The 21,364-nt window shown below is 51.1% G+C and overlaps 3 protein-coding genes across 15 annotated transcripts in view; 2 read left to right on the plus strand and 1 right to left on the minus strand.

Annotated features, from left to right (window-relative positions):
* LOC107997785 (nephrin) overlaps positions 1–21,364 on the minus strand; it is a 153,360-nt gene that overhangs the window by 101,924 nt on the left and 30,072 nt on the right. Inside the window, exon 1 of one of the 7 annotated variants that reach the window (XM_062075264.1) lies at positions 6,029–7,063. The exons of 5 other annotated variants lie outside the window; for them this stretch is intronic. In XM_062075264.1, coding sequence (XP_061931248.1) covers positions 6,029–6,167 — 139 coding nt within the window. In that variant the 5' untranslated portion in view covers positions 6,168–7,063. Of the gene's footprint in view, positions 1–6,028; positions 7,064–21,364 lie in introns of those variants that run through there. One more of the 7 variants, XM_062075258.1, reaches the window with a different exon arrangement.
* LOC107997821 (glucose dehydrogenase [FAD, quinone]) lies at positions 9,684–16,358 on the plus strand. 6 transcript variants are annotated; one of them, XM_017056682.3, is made up of 9 exons: positions 9,684–9,808; positions 10,674–10,882; positions 13,752–13,880; positions 13,935–14,131; positions 14,419–14,778; positions 14,854–15,319; positions 15,376–15,746; positions 15,823–15,917; positions 16,021–16,358. In XM_017056682.3, exons 2-9 carry the CDS (start codon positions 10,675–10,677, stop codon positions 16,103–16,105), a joined length of 1,911 nt encoding a protein of 636 aa, XP_016912171.2. In that variant the 5' UTR covers positions 9,684–9,808; position 10,674; the 3' UTR covers positions 16,106–16,358. The 6 variants fall into 6 exon arrangements, with proteins under 6 accessions (XP_016912171.2, XP_016912172.2, XP_061931275.1 ...); XM_017056683.3 differs by having other exon boundaries at positions 16,024–16,358; XM_062075289.1 differs by lacking the exon at positions 9,684–9,808 and adding an exon at positions 9,914–10,266.
* On the plus strand, positions 16,105–19,747 carry LOC107997822 (glucose dehydrogenase [FAD, quinone]). Of its 2 annotated transcripts, XM_017056685.2 has the most exons (9): positions 16,105–17,302; positions 17,363–17,591; positions 17,656–17,784; positions 17,859–18,055; positions 18,108–18,202; positions 18,260–18,524; positions 18,590–19,055; positions 19,119–19,489; positions 19,548–19,747. In XM_017056685.2, exons 1-9 carry the CDS (start codon positions 17,300–17,302, stop codon positions 19,638–19,640), a joined length of 1,848 nt encoding a protein of 615 aa, XP_016912174.1. In that variant the 5' UTR covers positions 16,105–17,299; the 3' UTR covers positions 19,641–19,747. The 2 variants fall into 2 exon arrangements, with proteins under 2 accessions (XP_016912174.1, XP_061931271.1); XM_062075287.1 differs by having other exon boundaries at positions 16,612–17,302; positions 19,119–19,747.

Genomic DNA, 21,364 nt, shown 5'->3' on the forward strand with positions numbered 1-21,364 from the left:
CTCGTCGTTCGATGAGTAATTACGTCGGCGATTAACTTGCCATTCCGTTAAATTGCGTTTCGCGCCGATAAAGCGCGAAAAGTTTCCACGGATCTCACGGCCGTTCTCGATATCCCCTCCCTCCTTTGCCGCGGGAGGACTTTAAACGTTCGTATCTCGAACGAAAGCAATTACGACCCTCGATTATGGATATTTGCTTGTCGCGTCAATACCGTCACTTAACAAGCAAATATCGAGGCCGAGGCGAGGCAGATAGCGGACCGAATCCACCCATCAATGGGCCACTACAACGTGGAAATCTGGCGTGCGACAATGGCCGACCGGTTCGAATCCCTCCTCCTCCTCCTCGTGCGGAATCCCCGTTTGCCCGTTTCCACGCGCTTGATAACAGAAACCATCGATTTAACAGCTTCCCGCTGTGTTTCCCCCGTTTACGGACTTGTAAAATTATTAGCCAATTTCACTCCGACCGGTCGGATCCGGAGAGAATAATTAACGCAACGACGTCGTGAAATTCGACGAGCGAGATCCCGAACGAAATGGGATGGAAAACAATGGCGGATTGGATCGGAGGCAGATCCGTAAATCCGGCCTGGAAAACGCGATCGATTTCGTCCACTGGAATCTGCAACGTTTGCCCGCGATTATCGCCTACTTTTCGTTTCGTTTCGCTTCTCCAGCCGAGAATAATCGAGCGTTCCTTCCCCCGATAATTAATTCCATCGTCGGTGATAACGTCACGATTCATCCCGGGTATTCCTGACACGCCACGTCACGTCGGCGCACGGTTCCTATCCGCGCGCGTTCCACTCGGCTCGCGTCGTTCCCATAAATTAATACGACCGTTTAAACGGTCCGTCAACCGTGCGAGCGAGCCGCGAAAACGCCCTCCCCACCTCCCTCGTGAAATTTTATCCTTCGTCCCTGCGCCAGTTCGCTCGTAAAAACGACTCTCGCTTTACGCGTCCTCTACGTGCTCTTTCTTTCCTCCTTTAATTAATGCATCGACCGCGAGATCGATGCACAGAGACATCTATGTTTTCGTTCGAGAGGTTGAGAACCAATTGGGACCTCGAGAGGCGTCCGTTCGAGCCTGTTATTTGTAAACACGCTGCCGTGGAGGGGGAACGCAAAAAGCGTTCGCCGTTCCATCTCTGCCGGAAAGTGAAACGAGTTGGCTGCTCGGTATAGACACAGGCGGGAAAAATAGAGCGGCGAAAGCGAGAAAAGCGTAGATTGGCAGGTGGATGCGGAAATGGAGGAATTAAGCTTCGTCCCCGTCCATTCATAAACAGGAACGGTTCTGGATCGACGCGTTTCCGCGGGGCAGGGATCGCCCCTCCTCCTCCTTGCCCCTTTCAAGAACGCTTCTCGATAATTTCCTCGTGACGTAACAACGATCGATCAGACGGAACGAGCTCGAGTCTAGGAAACTAATTTTCGCGATATGAATCGAACGGACGAATCGGACCGGGCAAAAAGTTCATCAGCGAACCGGGGAAACGGGTTTTTGATCGATCGATCAGAGAATTCGATTAGAAAAGAATTTGAATTTTCATTCCGGCGAAAAGATGTTTGCCAGATGACCGTTCTCCGACCGATTACTATTTATGCGCGTCTCGTCTCCGTTTCGAGATCGGTTTGAGAATTCGAATTAGAACCAGTGGATTCCCAATCGAACGGATTCACTTTGGAATAAAGTTTTGATAGGCGTAAGGAGATGAATCGGCGTAACAAGTTGGCGATGCGAATTATCGAGAAGCGCCGATACAGAGATGTACAATAATTTTATCCGAAACTGGGGAAGAAAAGACGGGGACGGTGAAAATTCGCGCGTATAAATAAAATTCTAAAATGACGTAATCGTGTAATCGTTAACGGAATTGAAACAAGGAGGAGAAGGATGTTGCGGACGCGGATGTTCGTAATTGCTCGTCAAGGAGAGGAAAACTTGTAACGTTTCCCTGACGTTACGTGGCCGTCCCCCCCTCTCCCCCCGTTCGTTCGAATTACGAAATGGATTCGAAGCTCCTCTTTTTTTTTCTTCTTTTTTTTTTCTGCGGCCGACGTCGAAAACTAATTTAAAAAATGGATTCGGTATTTTTCTCACTCGCGAGAGTGAACAAAGGATTGCGCTTCTCGTTACGAATTCAACCTCCGTATTATACGAAATTTCCAGATCTCTCGGAGATCTGTCGAGAGATTCGTATAATTTTCTCAAACTCTCGAAACGACGGGACGCGACGAGCGGAAAAAGGGAGGGCGGTATTGGAGTGGCGCTCGTTGGAGAGAAAGAAAGGAAAGAAGAAGCCGGTGGGTCTAATTGCGCGAATCTGCTACGTTAGGCGGTATTTGCATAAAGTCGAAGACGAAATGCAATTAATCTCATTTCTTGGCCGCGTTTCGGACAGCGAAACGGCGATTCGCGATTAAATCGCGATAATCGTCCGATCTTTATTTACTCTCACCCTCCTGCTTGCGTCCTGTTTCGAATAATTCGAAAACGGCGGCCGAGACGCTCCGTTTATCGAGCGAGCCTCGGTCATTAACGCCGAGGGAAACGCCGTTCCCTCCTTTTGAATATTTATATACACGCTATCAACACGTACCACGACTCTATTTGTCATCCCTTATCGGAGCCTCTCGAGTGCTCCAGCGACGGAGAGCGTTTCGCCCGTCAGCGAATTTTCGGTAAACGTGTGCGCTCGAAACGAGGCCAAATAATTAATCTCGATCGATTAGTTTTCATCGAGTGGGAAGGAGGAGGGCAAAAAGACGCTCGGATCGCCGATCGGTTAAGCCGAGAATGATTGCCGCTAATTTCCACCAGCAAGAAATTCCCTAACGCTTCGCCCGCCGTTCTTGCCTCGAGATCTGCTCTCCGATTAAGAAGTTTGAAATTCGAAAAGCGTCTTTGCGCCACGTTGTTTCGCTGCGACGCAACTCGCGATACGAGCTTGCCTCTCTCTTATCGCACCTCCATTCTCCGAAATATCTTAAAGCGATTTCGAGGAGACGACCGCGCTGACCCAAAACGTTGCGAGAATAATCCCTTTTCTCGACGATCGGCCGCCACTGGCAAAGTTTACACACGTGGAAGAGTGTAAGGGAGGAGGGAGCTGCGACAAAGTTGGAACAAGTCGAGCAGGCTGAAATCGAATGAAGTTTCGGGGAGACTTGGCGGAGTGAAAAATTGCAGGAGCAACTTTCACAATGCTCCCGGACCCATTAAGCGGCTCAACAAGTACGATTCCCAGCAACCGTTTTGCCCGTCGAGTTTGAATCGAGCCGCAGAGTTGGAGGATACAGGAGAAAGAAAGGGGGGTGGACGAAGCTGCCTTAAGCGACGCCTCGTCTGACGGAATCCCGCGGAGAGATCGACTTTCTTTTTTTTTAATTAATCCACGAAGGTTAATCAACTTGCTTCTTTGGGAGGCAGTCATCGATCTCGAGAAGAATCGCGATTTCCCGCTCAACGGGATCATTGGCGAAACGATCGAAAGTACTTCTCCTTTCGAGCACAATATAAAACTATTCGCTACTCCCACGATACCGATACCGATAAATCCATTGTTTTTTAAATCCTCGTACAGAACTCGTCAAGAGAGGCTCCCTTCGATTCCGCGGAAAGAGATTGCATTGTTATTCCTGAACGAGAAATCCTCCTCGACATTTTTGCTCAACTTTATACAGAAAGATATACGAGCCGGTTCTTCCCTCCTCTTTCTTTCTTTCTCTCCGAGAAGCAAGCAGGCCGAGTTGTCGGTAACGAGTTCGAAAGGAATTCATTTAACTCGGAACGGACTCTGCGTGGAAGCTCTAATTGCGCCCTATTCGCGATTAAACGTATACATGTTGGTATCGAAAAGTCGTGCAAGAGATAGAAAGAGGAGGGAAGAAAGGAAAGTTAGCTCGCTCCGCGGACGTGATCGCGAAGCGGTTCGTAATATTTTTCCACGGGCCTCCGTTCTGCTCCAATAGTCTAATTCGGTTTGGCTTCCTCCCGAATCGAAAACTTTCGAGAGGTGTCTACTTTGCCGCGAGGAACGTGACGGAAAACTCTCGCATTATTCGAAGAAAGCCTTTCCTCTCCTTCGATTCGCTTCCTTTCGGGAGAGCCGCTTTCCCATCACGTATCCCACACACACACACGCGCGTTCGTAATTATTTGTTAACTCGCTCTCGATCCTTAACTCGATCCGCGCTTTTGGAAGATCGTTCGTCGCGGCGTTTTCCGCGTTTCACGCTCTAATTGCCTCATTTTCGAACGTTTCTCCCCCCCTCGCATTGGCACGAGAGGAAAGAGAGAGAGGAATTTCGTAATAAACGCGAACCCTCGTTAGAGGGCGCAAGAGGTCCAAGGCGCCGTAAATTTTCGACAGCTTTAAAGGCAAGCTAAAAGCAAGTAAGCAAGTAAGCGCAAAGTGCGCTTTTCAGTCGTCAACACTTTCGTGTTCCGTTGCACGAAGATGGTGGAAAGCAGGGATGCTTGGACCCGGCTCCCCTCCGGTAACAACGCCGTCGTACAGGCGGATCATTCCCGGTTTATGGAAAGAGGTAGGATAGGTTAGGCCAGCTCTCAGAGGAGCCTCGTAAAGCTTGGCGAATCTCGCGAGCCTTGGTCGTTTGACCCGTGCCAAATTAAGAGGTTCGAATCTCGTGTCCCTTTTAACGAGAGAGAAAAAGAGAGAGAGGATCGAGACCGGTTACATTTCTGTTGGGTCGTTTGGACGTGGTTTGGGACGAGTTACGTCCCACCACCACGCACGGATCACGGGGTAGAAGCGAAATTCCGCGGAAACGAGGCAACAGCCACTCGAACGTTAATTACGGTATCGCTCGGTTCGATCGAGGTCCTCGTATCTTTTGGAGGGCGGGGAGGTTCGCTATTCGCGCGCGGCCAGAACGGAAATGATGGTCGGACAACGGCCTGCGCTGTTTTCCCATTTGTCCGATCGCAAACGATCGTCGTCCGCCTACGTAAATTGAAAGCGTTCCACGAACCGCGACGCCTTCGCGACGCGATAATCGGTTTATCATCCCCCCTCCTCGTTTCGAGCTTCTCTCTATATATATATCTGGTCCGATTCGGCTTAAGGAATGGTCTCTCGTCGGGGCTTAAAGAGATCGGAGGCAGGCAAGGTTCCGCGGATGGCGGCTCCTTGATCCCCGGAAATCCACGAAAAAGTCCCCGCAGAGCCATAACTTTTATCCTCGGATCGCACTTTCCTACTTTCGGATCTGATCCCGAGATACGGCGCGGCGGAGTACCTTCTTACGTTCGTTAACCCGAGCTGAAGATCAACGCGTTCGTTGCGATCGAATCTTATATTTATTTTCCCCTCCGTGCATTAATTTCGGAGAGCAATCGATGGGACGATCAAACACTCCCCCCTACGTCGGAGAGCGGCTACGTGTTCGAACTTGTTCGAAATGTTGCCACGCTCTCTCCTCGAGCAGGAGCAAAGATAATATTTCCGACCGATAACTCCTCTCCGTCCAATTACGCAGCTTTTAGATACCAAACAATCGTCGGCAATAATTCGAGGTGTTTCGATGTCGTCGCTCGACGATTCTCAAACGCTCTTTTTCCTCGCGACCCTTTCTCGAAAAATAGTCGCATACGCGTGTTACACGTATATACCATTACGCGGGTACACGTTTCAACGATTGTTCAAACAATCGCGCGCACAGTTTCCTACATGATTGTTGCATGTCGCTATTACGCGGAACAACCGTACACCTCGTATTGCCTCGTATTGCTGACAAACACGCCGATCGATTTTCATCCGCCTAATTTCCCCCACGTATAACTATATATATATATATATATATATATACTACGAGGCTATCCCGTTGGAAAAGCAATTAAGAAAAGGATCGTTAATTCAGCGTCGGTCGTTAAAAACTGAAACGTCGAAAGTTTCGGAGGAGGCCACGGTCGCCATTGTTTCTAGGCTACGTATAAATTCCCGCCGTATCCGCTCCCAACGAAATATATATATATATATATCATTATACATTGTACCTCGTTCGTTGGTGGAAAATATAATTCCACGTAGGTTAGGGGGCGACCGATGAACGAACTGGAACAACTCGATATCCTGGCCCCACAGGATATACAAGGAAGTACACTTAGAGGCGAAGACCGAGGCTCGAGAGAGCATCGTACGAATCTTACCGCAGGGATCGAGTTTCGCGGCAACACCGCAATGGTCGAACGATGTCGCTCCCCTTCCCCTTCCCCCCGAGCCTCATAAAATTATGGGCTGGTTTCACGAATCTCCCCTCTCTCTCGATCCGCTTAACGAGTAATTACGACGCGATTGGAAGGAAGGAAGAAAACGATCGTCGTCCTCATCGCTTCCCCGAGTTTATTTTAGGAAACGACGTTGACGGTGGCTCGGTTGACTCGCGACGGCGACGTCTCAAACTTTCTCCAAGAAAATTATTAAATGTTTACGGTAGATGGTGGATATTTCCGAGGAATCGCGAGAGTCGCAAGATCAACAGACGTGAAAATAAGCGAAATAAGCGGAACCCCTCCCAACCTTCTTCTCCCAGCGGTTTCGATGGGGAATTCGACAAAAAGTTTCGCGTAGACAAGGAGAGAGAGAGAGAGAGAGGGATATAGGACGTATCCGCGCGACAGTTTGCTTATTTAAGCCCGGCTTAAGCAAAGCTCTCTCCAACTCGGAGACGCGGAGCGGATCGAACTTGGAATCGGTAGTCCAACGAGTATCGCGATCTTGGCGTGACGAGACGACAAATTTATTGTTATTACGTGTTATTTATTACACGTTGTTAATATCGGACAAGAGAAGACACCTTCTCTCCGCGTCCTATAATTCCTATGAATCATCCGATCGCTTCGCAGGGGAAAAAAAGAAAAACATCGAATCGAGTAGGTCGTTATCCACTTCTCGCTCCTTCGATTCGATATTATCGGAATATCCATTATTATCGTACGATTAGGTAAGAAGAGGAAGAAGAAAAGAAAGAAGAAGAAGAAGCATATTCGCGCGAACGGAACGATAATTACCAATCGAGGAGCGTATTTCACGCGTCATTAAACAACGAAATATTACCAGAGACGGACAAAGCAGATTTACGTAATCCCCCCCTGCAAAGGGGAACGGTTGAAAGAGTAATTAACCGCGGCGGATTTTTTTACGCGCCCGTTCGAGAGGAATCGCAGTTGGGGAGGGCCGTTTGCGGTAGCCGGGGTGTGCGTCAACCGGGTCTCGCCTTAATGCTCGTAACGTGTTCCGGTGAAGCGGGCCGAGCATCGCGTAAAATACGACGAGATGAGACTCGTATCTGGCGCTCGATACAACCGCGGTCGAGCTCTCTCTCTGCAAAAAGCAGAGAGGCCCGCAAAGCGAAACGATCGCGCTTCAAAAATCAAAGCGACTCGACTTTCCCTTTTGAATCGAAATACCCCGAAATAAACTTTTCTTCCTGCTCTCTTCTCGGGTCCGTTCGTTTTATTCCCCTTCCTCGGACAACTTCAAAAGATGTAAGAGCGATGCATCGCCGTATCTCGTTATCCCGTGTGATTAATGATCGAAGGAGCGGCGAACGATCGATACTAGCGGCACGATTACGAATGAAAACATTTTCTGCCTCTTTCCCGTCGACACTCTTCGCTTCGATGCGAAATATATTTACGTTTCCAACTTCGGAGCATTGAAATTACGTCGACCAAGGACAACACGAGCAACAGTATCGTGGAGGAACGGCAATTTTCGGTCGATAATAATCGGTTGGATCTGCGGACGGAAAGGTTGGCGACGTTAACCGATTAATTATATTTACCCGGCGGATCTTGATCCGCGCGGAGACGACGCATCCGTGCGTCATTCGCGGATGCTCGACAGAGAGATGATTATTGTTGGAATGGAAACGCGAAACCATACGGTATCGATTCCCGTCAACGGATTCCCGCTGTTTGCCGAACAAGCAATCCGGGGAAAGAACACAATGGGGGAGCGCATTTCTGTTTGACAAGACGGAAATACCTTGCGTAAATACGGCTCGTCATCGGAAGGGAACGGTCATCGAGCGGAATCGTCATCGAGCGGGATTCGCGTGTAAAAATGAAAGAGGGAGAGAGATAGAGACCGCGATTATTGTTAAAACTAGGTGTCGCTGGCGGAGTACGCAAAAACGAAGCTTTCTAATAATAAATTACGGTGACGAGCGGTTTCGAGAGTCCAACTTCCCGTTTTTTGGGGAGCAAAAAAAGCGCGTAAGATAAAATTTATTGGGGGAGAGAAAAGAGGACGGAAGTCCCATTGTGCGCCGAGTTCGCGCCGCGAAAATATGATTTTTGCTCGACCAACTGTGCACCCGAACAATGCGAACTCACGGACCCACGACGAGTCGGTTCGTTCAAGATTTTCGCGCAAAGTTTCGTCCGTTTCAAGACAAAATCCTTGTCCGTTAGATACGGATTCGGATCGAATCTAAACATCCCATACACACGTATATATTTCCATATCTGCGAAAATGGATATTTAATACAAGAAACAACTGTCCATCGCGTGCCAGTGTAAATTAATCCTCCTCTTTCATTCGTGATATAAGAATACGCGCAATTTCCATTTTACCGTCCAATTGCAACCATCTCCTTTCCGAGCCGAAGCAAGAGATCGGGACGAGATATACGAATCGTTCGAAACGATGTATATTCGCGGAATCGGCCTCTGTAAATTCGATAATGGCCGTTTTCATCGTGTTACAGCACAGAGGGGGAGGGGCGCGCACGAAAACGCGTATCCGGTGTCGCGTCGATCCGTTGAATTCGGATCCGGCGGTGGCGGCTAAGTGGGACGCTATTATCGGTTCGTGTGTACTCGTCCGCCGCGCGTTATTATATTCGAGCCGCGGCCGCTGCGAAATAATACCCAGAGATTCACGGTTTATTAACACGCTGGACGCGCACAGGTTGCCGTTTACGTGGACAATGTTCGCCCCCGTTAATAATTTCATTGCGGGCACCGAATCGTTTCACCGGGTTAACCGACCGCGTTGTACGAAAACGTCGAGGAATACCGCGTCTCCGCCAAAGTGGAGAAACGGAGCGAGGGGAGTGGGAGGAGAAAAAATGAAAAATAAAAAGTAAAAAAAAATGTGTATACGCCGTGGTTGAAACAACACGGACAAACGGTTGTTTTAAAATCGAGTTTCCGCCGGGCGACTCGGCCCGGTGACCCGGGCCGCGCGACGAGTTTGTTTAGCAGAAACAAACTGTCAACTAATCTTTAGAATAACCTCGAGCAATTAAACAGGTATCCGACATGCGGTTAATTCTAAAAAACCGGAGCGCTACAAAGGGCTTCGCAAAAAAAGAGAGAGAGAGAGAGAGAACCGGTTTTAACGATTCTCTTCCGGTTTGAAAGATCAAAGGTGGGACAATTAGCGAAACGGTATTTAAAAAGAGAAAGAAAGGACGGACGGTTGAAGATAAACGGTTGCGGTTGCGGACGAACGGAACGGAGAGGAGGAGGAGGAGGAGGAAGAAGAAGAGAAGATCAACACGCGCGATAACTCGGAAATTACGCGACTGAATCAGCCGAAGAGTCGTCGAAAAATGAACGCGTAGATTTTTCCGGAGGAGGCGATTCGCTCGGGCGGGGAAAAGACGAAAGGACGAGGTGGGAGACGAATTATAAAGAGAGGCTCTACGGTGAGAGGTATTACAGTTACACCTCGTATAAAGATACGAGGCCACGTGCGAGCTTTCGTCGCGTCACGCGTATCTCGTTGTTTCTCTCGTCGCTTCGCCTGTAATTATCGATTTAAGGTAGGACGAAGCGTGGATTGGAGGGCGCGAGTGAATACATAATTGGCGTAACGGTTGTCGCTCGTTCGTCGAAAAAAAAGTGTAACGGAATATTAAATGTAACCATTAGAATCGAGTGATAAAGGAACGATGAAAAATAATCGTTACGTTTTGCATTACGAAAGTGTACTTTAATTGCGATATTTCCCTCCTCCATTTTGCTCCCCCCCGCGTTAATTCGCGCGATGTTAAACACACGAAAAATTCAACCGCGCTAATTAGAACTAAAATTAATTAACGCGGCCCGGTTAGTTAGATCCGCATTAATTCCCCGTTAATTAATGCCGATCCGATTTCAACGCGATGCCATAGATCTGCCTCGCCGCGGATGACAAGCGGTACGATACGAAGGAAGCGAAACACTCGGATTGATCGTCGTGGACGGATCGTGCGCGGCGAAGGAGAAAAGAAATCGACACGTAAATTCCTTGCGGAAATTCCAGACAACGAAAACTAATAAATTGTTCGATAATAAGTTATCGTTCTTATCTGCGTAACTGCGTAACTTTTTATATTTATTATTTCGCTATTCGAATAATTATATAACTCGTATAATTAACGTAACGACGACCGATATCGATAAAATAGTTTTCGTCTCGTTGTTTAACCAACGCGTGGCGAAAGCAGATCTAGTCTTTATCGCACGCGTATTTTTCAACGTCAACTCGAAGCGTGCGACTCGAAGGTGATTTCGGCGCGTCTATTAATTAACACGCGGCGACAATTTTCTGACAATTAACGGCGAAAAGTCGAACTCGATCGTTCCCGATTTTTACTCCCGAGGATCGAAATAATTCTCTTTTCTCTTCCCGTACGTGCCTCCTAGAATGTCGTACAACCTGTCCATCTCGCCGATCTGCCCGGATCCGAATCTGGGGCCGAGCCTCGCGCAGGTGTGCCCGGGGCCTCAATTTTTCACGTTCATGAGCCTGTTGAACACGTTCGTACTCGCCAAGGAGGAGGTCTCGCTGCTGTGCGAGCGATTCGAGCCCGTGGAACCTGCCGAGTATTATTACGATTTCATCGTGGTGGGCGGTGAGTTTTGATCCAAGCTTTCCACGCGACGCGATAATAATCGACGAAGGAACGTTCGCTATTTTCGCGACGCATACCGAAAACGAATTCGTTCGAAAGTGGAGTCTTCTCGCGAAAGATTATCCGTCCTTTCGACGAGCGACGAGACCATAAATCGGCTTCGAGGTTGCTGGAATCGGAATTATGAAGCAAAGTGTCTCATTCGGGAAAAAGTGATGATCGAAAGTGACAGGAAGGAACTGCTTCTCGACGATTTTCGAAAAGTTTCGTAAAAATTTCGAAACCGAATATCGACGACCGCTTCCGTTCCGTTCTTTTTTTTTTTTTCGAGCGAAAATTCGATACGCGCTTTCCCGAACGGTCAAACGATCGGATCCCTGGATCGTTTGGAGAAACGCGCGGGTATAATTACATTATTTTCTAAAAATCGTACCGTATCGTTTATCTTTCGGATAAACAACCGCGCTGCATCGCGTTTCGTTCCGGCCGACGGGCGGCGAGTTTCGCAATTTCGCATCGGGGATTCGCATTGGCGAGAAGAGGGGAGAATCGCTCGAAGGCCGGAAACGCAGAAACGCGAAACAAAGACTAACCGGTGGAAAAACTGGCGGGGAAGGGGAGGAGGTGTCGCAATGGGGAGGGTGACGAAAAGACTGGAGAGGCTCGTTCGAGCGTGACGAATCGCATTCAGAAGGAGGGAGGGGGAGAGCAGAGCGAAATAATCATATTCGACGCGGACGATGCGGTTTAAACGCCCCCCTCCCCTCCCCCGTGAAAGCTGTTCTTTCTAAACGGAGGCAATTTCGAACTGCTCGTATTTATTTATCCGCGCGCGGGAACAAAATGACGGCGAATCGCAGAAGGACGGCTGCCGTTATCCGCTGATCGATCGATTACCGCGTATTATTAATACCGTTTTCCTTTCTACCGTGATCTCTCTCGGTGAGATTTCGAGAAAGTTTCGTTATTCTCGAGAAAGTCGAAGAAACCGTACAACGATCGAATGGATCAAATCGTTAAATTTGACTTCGCGACTCATGCGCGAAGAAGGATCGTCCAATGAACAGGGAAGAAGATATTGTCCGGATCGCATCGTTACGTGCGCGGCAATTATGATAAAATATGCATTTCGCCGGCTCGGCCGCGAAAATATTTTATAATAGCCGCCCGTTATTTCCATAATCTCGCCGAATATTCAACGTATCGCGCGATGAAAATGTTATTTGCCCGGCGACACTTTTCCTCCATTATACGCAGCTTCTCTCTCTCTCTCTCTCTTTTTTCCTTCTCATTGGAGCATCGATGCACGGCCACGCGCGGATCCTAAATTTCCGATCGAACCGATCGAAGGAATTAAGGAGATCGAGAGATTCGTGTTGCGCAACCGAGTTATGGAACGTTTCTTGCGAGAACCTGATTTTCACCCGTTGATCTCTCCGATTCCTGTTGCGACGGCAATCGGTGGTCCGGTTTGCGGGAAACGGCGCTGTCACATTGGGGAGGGAGGGGGGGAACGCCGCCGGCGAAACGAGAGAAAAACAAAAGCTGGGATCTCCGCGGTAAAGGAACGGGTCGGAATCGGGCAACGAATCGATACCCGATGGCCCGCTCGAACTCTCTTCTTCTCCGTCCTTCCGTCCCATCTGTTCCGTGTTTTCGCCACTTGTCCCCCTTGTCTGTCGGGGGAGGGGAGTCTAGGCGCGACCGCCTCGACACAGTCGCTACTTTTCCCCGTTCTCGAGAATGCAAGAAAGTGGGGCAAGAGCAATAACGAGCGATTCGAAACGGCTTATTTTCTGCGCTATTGCGCACGACCGAACAACCTCGTTCCCCCGATAACCGGTGTCCGCTATCTCTTCTCCCGATTCCATTCGACGGGCGATCCGATTAAACGAGCGACTAATTATCCTGGCTAACCCACGCCTCGTAACGTTTTCGTCGTCCGATCGATCCGTTCTTCTTCCTCGGGGCGAGAATCGCGGACGAATCGTGATACCGAGTGCAAATCTGTCGCGAAGGATCGAAAAGCTGCGGGACGGAACACCGCCACGGTTAATTAATATTAAACGCCACGAGCGTGTTGTTAATTACTTCGAACAGCAACGATGAGCCCGATATTATTCCGCAACGAGCAAAGCTTCACGTATTAATCTTCCCAAGCGTGGCCTCATAATTAGCTACGTCTCATAAATATCTCGCGCCCGCAACGCGAGACTAAACACAGCCATGTTGCTGCATGCTTTCGATAAAACTGAAAGATAACGTTGCAACATTTGCATGTCATTCGTACAGGAATATTAACACCGGTGTTCTCCTTAAAGCGGAACGCGCGCGTACAAATGGCTCAATTTGTTCGTTTCGCCTCTTCCCGTTATTTACCTCAGGCCCGAGTTGACACTCTGCGAAAAATTTCTCTCCACTTCGATAGCCGAGTATCGTTCATTTCCGTAACATTCGTCGAGAAAAAAAATCTAATCAATTTCGACAATAAATATATACATATATATGTATATATTCCGTAATTCTCCGAAGAAGAAAGTATATTACGGATCTGTGTTTTCGGTCGCTCCTTCGTTCTCTTTACTGCGCACGAGCACGGATACACGTGTCACGTGAGCGAAGGCGAAACACGTTCCGCGTACCAAAGCATCGCGAATAACGTATATAAACATACCACACGCACGGTATAATTACTTTTGCCTCGTCGGTGTTGCCGGTTTGCCACGGTCAAGGCCTCGTCGAGCCACTTTCTAGCCCGTTCCACGCTAGACGATTCGCTTCGTTTCCTACTTTTCGTCCGCGCGAAATCCTACATTGTTGTTGCTTCGATAATAACGCGATCGTTTCGACACTCGTTTCCCCTTTTCAGGAGGAACAGCCGGCTCCGTGGTGGCGTCCAGACTGAGCGAGCAACGGGAATGGAAAGTTTTGTTGCTCGAGGCCGGCCCGGACGAGCCGCCTGGCACCGATGTTCCCAGCATGGTGGCCATGTTTCTAGGTAGGTCTATCTTAGCGTATTCGAGATGGAAATGAAGAAGTCGGTTTGGAACAGGAAGCGATATCGATTGGGGTTATCGAACGACGAACGAGAAGAACGCCTGCCTGTCCTCGGGCGGATCCTGTTTCTGGCCGCGTGGCAAAAACCTCGGAGGCACCTCGAGTCACAACGGCATGATGTACACGCGGGGTCATCCCAAGGATTACGACGACTGGGCGGCGATGGGCAACGACGGATGGTCGTGGCAGGACGTAAGCCGTTCAAGACTGAATCGAATTATCGAGTTTTCGTCTCCGAAAGTAAAAGTAAAATAGAGATTGAAAGTCGCGTTACGAAAGATTCCTCGAACCGCACGTATGATATCTTTTTTCTTTCTTTTTTCCACGCGAACGGTGTAACGGCGGGTTGCGACAAAGCGGATCGCGTGTAGCCAACGATTTACCAATCCTTTAGTCTGATTCACCTTTAATAACAATTCCAGGGAGAGCAACTCGACGCGACACACTTTTCTTTCCGTTTTTTCTCCCCTGTAAAATAGGTCCTGCCGTATTTCATGTGCTCGGAGAACAACACGGAGATCGATCGAGTCGGGCGGAAATATCACTCGACCGGCGGGTTGCTCAACGTGGAGAGATTTTCTTGGAGGCCGGACATTTCCAACGATATACTGGCCGCGGCGGCCGAGTTGGGATACCCGATCCCCGAGGAGTTGAACGGCGATCAATTGACCGGGTTCACGGTCGCGCAAACGATGAGCAAGGACGGTGTCCGACGGAGCGCAGCCACCGCTTTCCTCCGCCCGTTCCGTGACAGGAGAAATTTACAAGTCGTTACCAACGCCACCGTGACCAAGATCCTGTTGAAGGAGAAGAAGGCGGTCGGCGTGCAATATTACAAGGTAGACAAACCGGCGAATCGTAATAGCATTCTATAATTATACAGGAAATTTTTGAAAATCTTTGCCGATCCCCAGAACGGCGAGCTTCGCGTTGCGCGTGCCTCTCGGGAAATAATCGTTTCGGGGGGCGCCGTCAACTCCCCTCAGATCTTGCTGCTCTCCGGGATCGGGCCGAGGGAGCACTTGGAGGCCGTGAACGTGAGCGTCGTCCACGATCTCCCGGGGGTCGGGGAGAACCTGCACAACCACGTCTCGTTCACGCTGTCGTTCAGCATAGATCGGCCGAACGAGTTCGACCTGAACTGGCCGTCCGTGGTGGAGTACGTCGCGTTCGCCAAGGGGCCCATCGCCTCGACGGGTCTGTCGCAGCTGACGGGGATCGTGCCCTCGATGTACGCGACCCAGGACCACCCCGATCTCCAGATCTTCTTCGGCGGGTACCAGGCGGCTTGCGCGACCACCGGCCTCGTGGGCAGCTTGATGGGCGACGGCGGCCGCCACATAAGCATCTCGCCGACCAATCTCCACCCGCGCAGCAGAGGTTCGGCATTCCGCTCGCCTTTGTTCGTCGATCGAGTCTCTTCTCCTCTTTTCCAGGTAGCCTTCGACTGGCGAGCAACGACCCCTTCGCGAAGCCCGTGATCCACGCCAACTACTTGAGCGACCCGCTCGACGAGGCCGTCCTCCTCCACGGAATCCGGATAGCCTTGTCGCTGAGCAACGCCACCTCTTTGGCCAAGTACAACGTGACGCTCGCCAACCCTCGGCTGCAGGCCTGCTCGCAGCACCCGTACGCGAGCGACGAATATTGGAGGTGCGCGATGCGGCAGGACACGGGCCCGGAGAACCACCAGGCCGGTTCGTGCAAAATGGGCCCGGCCGCCGACCCAGCGGCGGTGGTCGACTCGAGGCTGAGGGTGCACGGCATCGCGGGGCTGCGCGTCGCGGACACGTCCATCATGCCTCGGGTATTCGCAATGTTTTATTTTGTTGGAACGTTATAACGTATAACGGATAATGGAGGGAGAAACGTGGTTTCGAAAGGTGACGTCCGGGAACACGGCCGCTCCAGCGATCATGATCGGCGAGAGGGCAGCCGCTTTCGTCAAGTCCGACTGGGGTGGTGCGCCGGCAAAATGGTACGGGCATGCCTCCTCCCATCCGTGGAAAAACTGAACGGCGGTGGAGGGGCGTTGATATAGTCGCTAGATGTGTAGTCAAATATTTGCCATATTTCCTCAGTAGTTCCCACCCCACGCTCGACAACTCGTTGGATCTGTTGCTTTGGGGGATCAAATACATCGACTGGGACCAGGGTGACTGGTAGTCAAGACCCCTGCTCGATCTCTAGTCTTTCCTTCCGGTTGCGCACAGGATATTTGCGCAGCAGCAAAATTTTAACCAGCCATCGTCGCGTACGCGAGCGATCGGAAAGCGTTATTGATCGCGCTAAACTCGATTAGCTCGACTCGATCATCTTTATCGTCGTATGTGAACGTCGTTATATCGAGACCAAAGAAATGTAAATCGCTGCTACGAATGCGGATAAATAAATTGAATTGCCTCTGACTTGTCCCGCACGTTGCACCTGTTATTCATTCACACCTGTTCACATCCTATCGATGCGATAATTAAGAAAGCGCGCACGCGTAAGCGATATTTGTTCGAGGAGAGGAAAAAGAATCGAGTTCTCGTACGTGAGAAATTCCAAACTTATTCCCACGTGTTTCTTTTGTTGCGACGCGAATTTCCGCGTTCCTCGTCGCTTCCTTTTTCCTTTCAAACGAATCGGATCGAAGACGCATCCGTATTTATGGGAGGATTCGCGAAAAAGTAGATGTAAAATGGAATAGAGCGGGAGAGAATGGAATCCCGCAAACGTGATTTAACTCCTTAATGTCTGAATAATGGATTCTTCGTACGACAGGCTTCCCCTAATTTAATACAACTGGTATACCGAATTTGGCGCAGCGCCTGAGATGATTTAAACGGATACGGCGTGATTATAGGGCGATAGCGATCAATCAGGATTACAAATCCGTTAACGCGGCGTGCGAGACGTCTCCTCCGACTAACGCGACACGTGCGTTGGTCAAAATTGCGAAACTGTTTCTTATCGTCCATAATTAAGTCAAAGCGATAATCGGCGCATCGGTAAAAATGGGAATGTCACGTTCCGTGAAATATCGTTATCGTCGGCCGAAACGATTCAACGGGCCGGTGATCGATCACTTTCGATTCCTTTCGAGGAATTCGAGCGAGGCGCACGATCCATCAATACGACGGGACGTCAGATAGCAAGCGTCGACGCAATGATTTTTTAAAGTTTTCCCTTCCGCGCGCAGTAATTTATTAATAATCGCGTCATTTGTTTCGCGGCTGCGTTCTCGAAACGCGGAATTTTTATCGCGTGTCGCGCGGCTCATCATCAATCGTCGGGGAAAAAGGGGGCTATAAAAGGGGATCGGCGGTACGCCAAGTTCAGTTCGGCAGACCAAAGCCCGCCGCGCACGGTTCCAACATGGTACGTTGACCAATTCCCATCCCGCTAATTCCGTTCCGCTTCATCGCCGCCCGATTTCAGGCGAACCTTCTGGACTCGATGTACTCGGATGCCGTGTCCTCGCTGCAATGCACCACGCCGTTCCTGGGCGGGCCGCAGCTCACCGACGTCTGCTCGGCGAGCAACGGCCAGCTGTTCCTCGCGCTTCTCAACTTGTTCGTCGCCACCAGTCCGGTGATCGGCGAGCCGTGCCAGCGCATCCACTCCTCGAGGACCCCGGACCTCAGCTACGACTTTATCGTGGTCGGTGGTAAGTTGTGCCGGCTGGGGAGCACGTCGAAACGCGCGCCAACCATCGCCGCATGTTGACGCAGGTGGAGCCGGCGGGGCGGTAGTGGCCGGAAGACTGAGCGAGGTCCCAAATTGGAAGGTGCTCCTTCTGGAGGCGGGGCCGGACGAGCCGGCGGGGGCCGAGATACCCAGTAACCTTCAGCTTTATCTCGGTAATTGATTTCCACTTTTTCAAAGGGGGGGAGAGAAAGGAAGGAAGGAAGAAAAGGGAAAATTTTCGAAACAGGGGGCGATCTGGACTGGAAGTACTACACGACCAACGAGTCGCACGCCTGCATGAGCACGGGCGGCAGCTGCTACTGGCCTCGAGGTAAGAATCTCGGGGGGACGACCGTTCACCACGGCATGGCGTACCACCGAGGCCATCCCAAGGATTACGAGAAATGGGTCGAGCAGGGTGCCTTTGGCTGGAGCTGGGACGAGGTAAATGCCTAAATCCCCACTTCTCCCCCGCCTCTCTCACCTCTGCTTTCAGGTCATGCCGTATTACCTGAAATCGGAGAACAACACCGAGCTGGGCAGGGTCGGCACCAAGTACCACCGAAAGGGGGGAGTGATGAACGTGGAGAGGTGAGCTTGCGTATTGTGTGCAACGTAACAAGTTGGAAATGATAATCCGTGGGACAGATTCCCGTACCAGCCGCCTTTCGCTTGGGAGATCCTGAAAGCGGCCGAGGAGGCGGGCTTCGGGGTTTCCGAGGACTTGTCCGGGGACCGGATCAACGGGTTCACCGTAGCCCAAACGATAAGCAAGAACGGGGTGCGGGTGAGCAGCGCGAGGGCGTTCCTGACGCCGTTCGAAGGGCGGAAGAACCTGCACGTGATCGTGAACGCGACCGTGACGAAAGTGAGGACGCTGAACAAGAGGGCGACGGGCGTGGACGTGTTGATCGTAAGGAACTGGTGGCCGCGTCGCTCGTTGCCCGCCTTCACTCGTCGTTCTTTCTTCTTTCTCAGAACGGGAAGAGGAGGGTCGTGTTCGCGAAGCGGGAGGTGGTCTTGTCCGCGGGCACGATAAACACGCCCCAGCTGCTCATGCTGTCCGGCATAGGGCCCAAGGCGCACCTTCGGTCCGTAGGGGTCCCCGTGGTGCTCGACCTGCCGGGCGTCGGCGAGAACCTGCACAACCACCAGTCGTTCGGCCTCGACTTCTCGTTGAGCGAGGATTTCTACCCGACCTTCAACCAGACCAACGCCGAGCTGTACCTGTACAACCAGACGGGGCCGCTGTCGAGCACGGGCCTGGCGCAGGTGACGGGCGTGTGGCACTCGAACCTGACCACCCCGGACGACCCCGACATCCAGATATTCTTCGCCGGTTACCAGGCGATCTGCGAGCCGAGAGCGAAGATCGCCGACCTCTCGGCCGGTAGCAAACAGGCGGTGAGGATGTCGGCGCTGAACCTTCAGCCGACGAGCAAAGGTTGGCCAAACACCCCTCGACCCTCCCCCTTCCTCGCTTAACGGATCGAACGACGGATCGCAGGTCGCATCACGCTCAACAGCAAGGACCCGCTCGACCCGCCCGTCATCTGGAGCAACGACCTGGCCACCGAGCACGATCGCAGCGTCATGATCCAGGCGATCCGGGTCGTGCAGAAGCTGGTCAACACGACGGTTATGAGGGGGCTCGGGGTGGAGTTTCAGAGGATCAATCTGCCGCAGTGCGACAGCTTCGCGGAGGACAGCGACGAGTACTGGAACTGCGCGATACAGTACAACACGAGGGCGGAAAATCACCAGACGGGCACGGCCAGGATGGGCCCGGTCTACGATCGCATGGCGGTGGTGTCTCCCCGGCTCAAGGTGCACGGGATCAAGGGACTCAGAGTGGCCGACGCCTCCGTTCAGCCACGGGTAAGCTGCTCCTTTTCCTCGCGAGTCGGCGTCTCGATGATTCGATCGTTTTCATCAGGTGGTCTCGGGCAACCCGGTCGCCTCGGTCAACATGGTCGGCGAGCGGGCGGCAGACTTCATCAAGCAGGATTGGGGAGAAGATACACTTTGATTAAACTGAGGAATACGATTGCCAAACGACCCCTGCTTATGTTTTAACGCTACATATATATACCATATATGCATATATATATATATATAATTATTCTTATTCCGAAACGTGCGTTATTACTTCCCTAAAATTTCATCGAAACTATTTATTCGAGATTCGTGAAAAGTTAATTGAGCCGGGATGCTATTGGAAACTGAAGAAATCGAAGAATCGGGGAGGACAGTATCGCGGGGTGGTTAAGGCGAAAAGGAACGGCAAGTGCGCTTGACCTATTGCGAAGATTTTGAAAAGAGGAGAGGAAAAAGAAGGAAACGCGGTGGAAATCGATCGATGACGAGTATCCTTGGATCGAACGGGCTTAGGCCGCACACTTTCACTAGGAAAATGGCGGTATATCGCGGGTTCTCTCCCCTCCTCGATAAATCGGAAAGGAAATTTAATCAAGCCTCTGAGAAGGTGCGCGAAGGAAAGTTATGAAAAAAGTGAAAACGAGCGATCATTTCCGCGCAGCCTCGGATCGATGGAGCGTTGAATCGAGCGAGCGGTTGGTTCGAGTTCGCGTCGGAAGAATAAAGGAAAGAGTGGAGAGGCGGATTCGGGCCAACGAGTCGAAGGAGGGAGAGGTCGAACGGGCGATGATATAAACAAATTATAAATAAAACATCGAACATCGAGGCGTTATACAGACGGGTTGGACCGTGTCGTACACGAGCCGCTGTAACCGACTGCTTTGAATTTCATGAGGGTGCGAATGAATTCATGGCGGGGCGGCGCGCCTCCCTCGACGACTTCGAGCGCCCTCCTCCACGGAAAATCCGCAGGAATCCGGCCGTAATTGGAGAAATAATAACGAGCGCGTACAAGATCCAGCGACAAAAATGTCCGATGCTTTCTGGGACGCGCATAATGCGCTTTGTGGCGCGATACGGGCCCCCCTCCCTTTCTCCACCCCGTCCAAAGGCGCTCGTCTCTTACTCCCGCGGGTGGACAAAAGACGAAGGAAAGGAGGAGAAGCGTACGCGGCGGGACGATGAACAGGCGGCTCTCCTCCCTCTTTCTCGCCCCCTTGGAGGGAGAGAAAGATTCGACCGTTGTTCGCCGCCGCCCCTTGTCTCCGTTTCCCGAGTCATCTCGAGTAATTGCGGTTGCGGATGGAATAGCTGCGACGCAAATGCGCTTTGCAATTCGAACACGACGGCAGATTTAAACACCGTTTCTTCTTTCCCCGAGCGAGGAATCCACGCGGCTGTGTAATTAAATCGAGGCCCGCGGATCGAACTCTCTCCGACCGCTCAAACTCGAGGAGTCTGCCGCTTCTCTCGGTGATCGTGACGCGGGACTTTTGCTCGGTCGAGAAAGGAAAGTACACCTGGGGAGGGGGAGTAATACGGGCGGATTATTAAAAAGCGCGATGGGCGCACAAAAGGGGAAAAATAGGTGGTTTTTTTCACGTACTCCCAAGCGGATGGAAGCGCGATAGGTAATTAACCTCGTTGCGAGGCTTCTTCGCTCGTTTTCTTACGCTTTTCCCGATACCGTTTCGAAATTGTTGGCCGCGCGCGAGAGGGGGTAAGCAAGGACGATCTATCATCGAGGCAAAAAGTGGGCTTTGTCTCGAGGCATCGGGAAAGATCTCTCCCTTATTTTTTCCCCTGCTCCCCTGGCGAGAGTCGAGTTTCCGTGCTCGGGTTCCGCCGCATAATTTTATTATCGTCGTTTTGCGC

The sequence above is a fragment of the Apis cerana genome, linkage group LG5 (genome assembly GCF_029169275.1).
Source record: "Apis cerana isolate GH-2021 linkage group LG5, AcerK_1.0, whole genome shotgun sequence".
Taxonomy (NCBI): Eukaryota; Metazoa; Arthropoda; class Insecta; order Hymenoptera; family Apidae; genus Apis; species Apis cerana.

Bases quoted from the DNA above. Each gene is read 5' to 3' on its own strand.
- LOC107997822 (XM_062075287.1), top strand. The intron at 17,592-17,655 runs GTAAGTTGTGCC...ATGTTGACGCAG, and splicing joins CGACTTTATCGTGGTCGGTG to GTGGAGCCGGCGGGGCGGTA. The intron at 18,203-18,259 runs GTGAGCTTGCGT...TCCGTGGGACAG, and splicing joins GGAGTGATGAACGTGGAGAG to ATTCCCGTACCAGCCGCCTT.
- LOC107997821 (XM_017056682.3), top strand. From the start codon at position 10,675: ATGTCGTACAACCTGTCCATCTCGCCGATCTGCCCGGATCCGAATCTG. The intron at 14,779-14,853 runs GTAGACAAACCG...GCCGATCCCCAG, and splicing joins TCGGCGTGCAATATTACAAG to AACGGCGAGCTTCGCGTTGC. The intron at 15,747-15,822 runs GTATTCGCAATG...TGGTTTCGAAAG, and splicing joins ACACGTCCATCATGCCTCGG to GTGACGTCCGGGAACACGGC.